General features: G+C 40.7%; 1 protein-coding gene across 5 annotated transcripts in view; it reads left to right on the top strand.

Moving 5' to 3' along the window:
* The window catches only part of Depdc5 (DEP domain containing 5), a 156,635-nt gene that overhangs the window by 126,954 nt on the left and 22,895 nt on the right, over positions 1–6,786 (top strand). For all 5 annotated transcript variants that reach the window (XM_023705870.1, XM_004645501.2, XM_023705868.1 and 2 more), the window contains one exon: positions 4,704–4,855. In XM_023705870.1, the coding sequence (XP_023561638.1) occupies positions 4,704–4,855 (152 nt within the window). The remainder of the gene's footprint in view (positions 1–4,703; positions 4,856–6,786) is intronic.

Genomic DNA, 6,786 nt, shown 5'->3' with positions numbered 1-6,786 from the left:
TTTTTTTAAACCGGGGATTGAACTCAGGCCCTTGCGCTTGCCAGGGAAGCACTTATTCCACTGAGCCATCTCCCCAGCCCAATATAATTTATTTTAATTTATATCTAAACAGCCATGTGGAGCTAGTTGCTGTTACATTGCCTGGCACAACTCCAGATGTTAAAAATGTTGTCTTAGATCAGAAAGTACTTAGATTATAAGTCTACACTTATTTTTTTGTACTATAAATTGAACTCAGGACCTTGTTCTTACCAGGCAAGTGCTTGAGTCTACACTTTTTTTTTCTGCACTTGTTTTCACTGGGTTTTCTCATGTATTTATCTTGTATGTTTACTCATTGGTAGCTTCATATTTTGTGGATAGCCATTCATAAAGGGATTAGGGTGGACATGTGGAAGAGGGAGGCAATACCTGCAGAAAAATTTATTTCCAGAAATCACTTTATTTTTTATTTTTATTTTTATTTTTTGGGAGGAACCAGGGATCAAACTCAGGCCCTTGCACTTGCCAAGGAAGTGCTTATTCCACTGAACCATCTCCCTGGCCCCTCCAGAAAAATTTGAGATAGAAAATGCCAACCACCTGTCAAGTGCCATGAAATATGCAGGAGTAAATGAAGCCTTTAATATTTTTTTCTTTTCATTATTGAGGATTGAGCCAAAAGCTTTTTTTTCTGATCTACATCCCCAACTGAGTCCTTTTTATTCTTTAGTTTTAAGGCAGGGTCTCACTAAGTCACTGAGTTGCTTGGGCCTCTTCTGGGTAACTAGCTTTTCTGCCTCAGCATCCCATATGCTGGGATTACAGTCATGTGCCACCTGGCCTTAATGAGTATTTCTTAATGTGTGTCATATCCCCCAGAAGGTAAACTATGAATGCAGGGGGAGGGTTTGTATTTGGGGTTTTCTTTTCTTCTCTGATATCATAAACCTTGAAGAATATCCAGGTGGTGGGCCTGGGAGTTATTCTTAGGCCCTCCTGATCACCTGCAGGATATGTAGAATTCTGTCATGGATCCCTTTAGGGTGCCTCTGTCTCTCCTTGTTTTTGTACTCATGTTTTCTCTCCATACCCCTCTGTATTGGGGATTGAATCCAACTGAGACCTTGATACTGAGCTATATCTCTAATCCTTATTATTATTATTATTATTATTATTATTATTATTTACTTTTGAGAGACTTGGATGCTCTAAATTGCTAAATTGACCAGCCTAGACTTGAACCTGTGATCCTCTTGCCCCAGGCTTCCAGTGTGCTGAGATTACAGGCATTTACAACATTGCCCAGCTTCTCTCTTCTTTGTGCTGGGGACTGGACCCAAAGCCTTGTGAAAGATAAGCATGCACTCTGCCATTTAGCTACATCCCCAGCTCCATTTCCTTGTTTTTTATAACCTTCATAGTCTATTGTAGAGTATCCTGTTGAATGATGCTCCCTTAACAGGGATGTAGTTACTATCCCACTTGAGCAGCAGAGCCAAGGTATCCTATAGAATGTCTCCAAAATTGATTTTCCTGATATTTTTCTCGTTGTTAGATTTGAATTATGAGTTTTTATTTTGTTATTTTTTTAATATCCCAGAGTTGAGCTGAAGTACCCTTGTTATCACAGCATATTGAGGGTATATGGGACCTGCATGATAATGTCAGTGATGATAACCTTCATCACTTGGTAATGTTATATTATTGCCTGGTGTCTCCACTATGAAGTTGTTATTTTTTCCCTTTTATACTTTGTTCTTTGAGGCAAGTCACTATATTTAGTCCACTAAAGTTGAAAGGGGAAAGTTTCTACATTAAATGGTTAAATGGAAACCTTCAGTATGGAAGATTTTGGATGGGCTTAGTAAGATATAATGCATTATAAGTGAACACCTTCCAAGGAGCTTGGCTTCAACCTGAGGTGACTACTGTTCTCTTCATCCAGTTTACCCTTTTTTCTTGTTTACTGCTGGTCTTATTTTAAAACATTACCACTGACTGAGCATGGTGGCACATGCCTATAATCCCAGTTACCAGGAGGCTGAGACAAGGGGCTTGAAAATTTAAAGCCAACCTGTACAGCTTACACACACACAACCCAATGAACAAAAACTTATCACCAACAACAAAAACTAAAACATGCTGGTGATTTAGCTCAAAACTCTTAGGTTCAATCCCAATACCTAAGCAGAGTGGGTGGTTACTTCAGGTGGATTATGGAAGGAAATGCGGCCTCCAGATTAGACATGTGCCTAGATGGGGGAAATTCAGGAAATGAAGAAATAAGATAGAGCATAATATAATGCCTTGTAAGGTAGCTAAAGTTTTGTGCTAAATTCAGGTCTGACTTCCTTTAGCCAAAGAAATGTGGGAAACATCTGCTCCAAGATTCAGTGTGGTCAAAAAACAAAGACAAATCAGAAGAAGCATAACTTCTCTTGATTTTAAGATCTGAGCAAGGGGCTGGTGAGATGGCTCAGTGGTCTAAGGCACCTACTTAGAACAAGCTAAGCTAAACAAAGCATCAGGGACCGCAGTTCAATCCCCCAGCACCACATGCCAGCCAGCCCCACCCCCTGGTGGGCTGAGCTGGCCACACACACACAAAATAAATAAATAAATATTTAAAAAAAAAAAAAAAAAGATCTGAGCAAGACGTGCAGCCTCAGCAAAGACAAATTTGTGTGATAAAAAGCAGGAGTCAGGCAACTACGAGGCTAATCTGGCACACTATCTTGTTTTTGTAAATAAAGTTTTATTGGAACAGAACCATATCCATATAATGTTTATGGCTGCTTTGATGCTTTCTTGTGCAGAGCTCAATTTTTGTAACAGAGACTACATGTTCCATAAAACCGGGTATATTATTGATTGTTTGTAGAAAATGCTTGCTTACATGTGACTTAGGGTGACTTAGGGTGACTTCTTAACCACACACTACCAAAATAAAGAATCATATAGCTTTGTGGAATCATCCCACAGGTTAAGCTGGTAGAACAATCCTCAGGGTGTAGTACATGAGAGAGAACTCCACTATAGGGCCGTAGAAAGCAGGGCTTACAAGGTTATATGCCTAAGAGCTAGGTCTAGTTCCCCTCAGTTAACTTGTTCTAATTCAATTTTAGGGCATGGCACCTGTTTTTACTGATTATAGCCAGATGGTGATTACAAGCTGCTTCTTGCTGCACTTAGGGTATTTCTGGTGCTTACAAAACTTGTGTGGTCCTTTCACCCTCAAATCATTGAGCCTTTTGTAAGAGAGTAGCCTGGTTCCTTTATAACCAGAGATGATTCTGTTCTTCAAGGGACATCTGGCAACATCTGGTCACCCCTGAGGATGGAAGCATTAGTTGCATTTAGTGTGTAGGAGCTCAGGATACTGCTCAACATCCTGCAGTGCACAGAACAGTCCCCCATAGCAAAGATTTATTTGACCTCAAATGATAGTAGTACTTGACTGAGATACCTTGTTTTAGAAAGATAAATATTTACATAATCTAACAAAATACCTGATAATACAAGGCTCCATTTTGGAAGTCACGTCCAAAAATCACAAGTTAAGAGCAATGTACTTTTCCAGAAGTGCTCTGGAAGGATTAGTAATTCTCTCCAAATATATGCTGTGGGATACAACATTTGATGGAAGCTGTAGGGATTCTAGGTGAGAAGGCTGTAGTCCTGTCCTCCAGTGCCCAGTGAGACAGATATAACACTACTGCGTGAGGCAAAACCTGGCAGCTAACAGTAGGGATTCATAGAGGTACAATTCTTAGCCACTAATGTGGGGTGAATAAAGAAGCATTTTATGAACCATTGGCATTTAAAATGGCTCTTGGACCAAAGGGTTTTTAGCCAGTGGTTGTGGGGAAAGGAATCCCATGGTTTATAAGCAGAGTTTGACTTGGCTGGAAATGCAGATGAATGGTTGGTGGGGTGGTAAGATCACGAAGATTTCAGAGTAAAAAGTAATGGAGTTGGAAGTGTTCTTAAGTCAGATGCAAAGAGAAGTAGCTCAGAGTTTTAGAAAGGGCTGGATAGAATACTGTTCCAGCTCTCCCTGGTCAGAGCAGAGTGGGCCTGACTTAATAAATACAGGTGAATCTACAGAGGGGAGGCCACAGGACTAGGCCCCTGTTTGAATACAACGCTGAAACAGGTATCTGTCAGATGCCTCTGAGGTTTGAACCTTGGCAATTAGAGGGCTAAATTTCCTGACAAATACAGGAAAGGATTGGGGTGGAAAATGGGCAGTTGCCCCAGATGGAGAGTGCCCATAGTGATGGTTACCCATTTGTCTATAAATGTACTCTCTCCCCTTCCTGTCAGCCTCATAAGGAATGCTTCTATTTCTGTGGCAAGTTTTATTTAGTGTAAATCTTGAGACAGGGGATGAAACAGTCTGTTTAGCCCTAAGGATTTATTATGAACAGTTGCCTCCCATCCACCTTGTTTTGGAGGGTGGACATCCCCCATTGTCCCCAGAAAACAATGCATGCAGGACTGGGTATGGTCTCTAGATTCCTTTAGCTGTTCTACTTAGGACTGCTAAGGACTAGGATGAGAGCAATGGAAAGGACCACATATGTAAATAGCTTTGGAGACTTGGGGAGGGGTTTTGGTTTTATCTGTTTATATAAATGCTTGTTGACTGAATAAACTAGTCACCTTATTTACTGTGTTTCCATGTTGGATCTAGATATGATTTTTTAAATCTTCTACAGGTATCTCTGGACCAAACAGTAGCTCCAGTGTTGGATAGCACCAGTTTGGGGGTAAGCGCAGGCCAGTCTGTGGACAGAGGGAGCAGTCAGGCTTTTGGGAACTCCCAGAACATAGAACAGGCCTTCCCTGCCACAAACTCCAGTGACAGCAGGTAAGATTCACAATGGCTAAACTTCCTCTCAGGGAAGGGGACTTGTGGTCAGGGCAGTCTAACCTTAAAGGCTGCTGAGACTAGGAATCCAAAGCTGTGAGCCAAATTTTGATTCTGCCACAAATCATATGTGGGACTGTGGGTGATTCAGGCCTTTCTTACATTTATATGATGGGCTAATGATTGGTGTCCTGTCTTCCTCACAGAATAGCTAAATAAGTTCCCTCAGAGACATAGAAAAATGTCAGACATTGTGTCTGGATGCTGTCGGGACTTCAGAAAAGGGTCCCCGACCAAGTCTGTACTAGTCACTGCAATGCCTATAGTACAGTGCCTTGCACAGGATAGCATGCAGTCAGTAAAATATGAACAGTGAATGAATGAGTCACTCGTGGACAACTGTGGCAGTTATTTTCCCATTCCTGAGTGTCCAGGGGAAAAAGAAACAGCCTGTACCTCATTTGCTTGAGAAAGTGCCCTTGCTTTTCTACAAAGTCAATTAATTAAAAAATTTAATCAGCACATAATATATATGTTTATAGGCTAATGTGCCCTAACTTTATATGCTGATGTCAATTTAAGATTCTTTTTTATTTTCTCCTCAACTGGGTTTGCTTTATAAGACTTCTGCCCAGTCTGTTTTGTTTTTTTTTTTTTTTTTTTTTTTTTTTTTGTTTTTTTGTGGAACTAGGGGTTGAACTCAGGCCCTTCCTCTTGCCAGGGAAACGTGTATTCTACTGAGCCATCTCCCTGGCTCACCAGTCTGTTCTTGTTGCTTCACTATACTGACTGAGCAGTCCTTGACTGAATGATCTAAGAAACTTGACTTTTGAACCCCTGTCCCTGAGAATAGGAGGTTGTTTGAGCACCAGGTGTTTTTTTCTTTTGGAAGATAAGAGGAACTGGGTTCATAGTATTTAGGCTGGATGTGAGAAGACTAAAACTGACAGGACAGGTAGAATCAGAGTCCAGTGACTCAATGTTTGAGAGCAGATTCCATTTCATAAGGAATTTACTGGCAGTGGACAGGGATGTATGGAAACGACTGCATTTGAATTAGCTGAATTCTCTTCCTTTAGAGGTTTTCATGCAGGAAAGACAGCTGTTTGTCCAGACTCACGCTCAGCAGAGACTCAGGGTTACAAGGAAGTTCATTTCAAAGGTCTTTAGAGGTTTTTCTAATCTAGTGCCTTGAAATGCTGCAGTGAGACCTCAGCTTTCCAAAGAGGCAAGCAGAAGAGTATGGAATCAGGGCAAGAAAGAGGTTTAAGAAGCCTGAAAAGCTTCTGAATAACCCCTAGAATTGGCCCATTTTGGTGTGACAAGAGGCCACTAAGCTGCTAAGCATCAACTATGTTTTAAGGGACTGTCATACTATTAAGGAAGAACTTGGGTAGCAGGTAATAGACCTGGGCTTTGGGATTGGCTGATCTGGATTCAAGTTCAGACCCTGATACTTCCTAGCTCTTTGACCTTCACCACCAGTTCCTTTAACCAATCTGAGTTCCATAGAGTCAAAATTACTGTGAATATGTTTAGTATTGTTTATCATTTGGGACTTCATGTGTTACCAGTCCTGTACTTGGAATTATGCTTCATAGCTACCCAGAAAGACTAGACTAGAAAGCCAGAGGTCCTGCAGCTGGTTAGTGATGATGCTGGAATTCTGTCCCCCAGGGCTCTCTGCTCAAGGTTAAACAATGATATATGAAAGATCTTTGGGAAAAACCACAGGGTACAAGGAAATTACTTAAAAATGGTTGGACTAAAACATAATACTAAAAGAAAAATTGCTTATTATGGATGGCTATGTTTAGATACAAGTCTACTTTGAATCTTTTTAAAAATAAATAGGCAGTGGCTTAAGCACCTGTCTAGCAAGTACAAGGTCCTGAGTTCAATCTCCAATACCAAATAAAAATAAATAAATG

This window comes from Octodon degus, unplaced genomic scaffold (genome assembly GCF_000260255.1).
Source record: "Octodon degus isolate 3935 unplaced genomic scaffold, OctDeg1.0 scaffold00230, whole genome shotgun sequence".
In the NCBI taxonomy this organism is placed as follows: domain Eukaryota; kingdom Metazoa; phylum Chordata; class Mammalia; order Rodentia; family Octodontidae; genus Octodon; species Octodon degus.
Note: the sequence above shows the minus strand (reverse complement) of the source record. Positions and strands in the feature narration are given on the sequence as shown.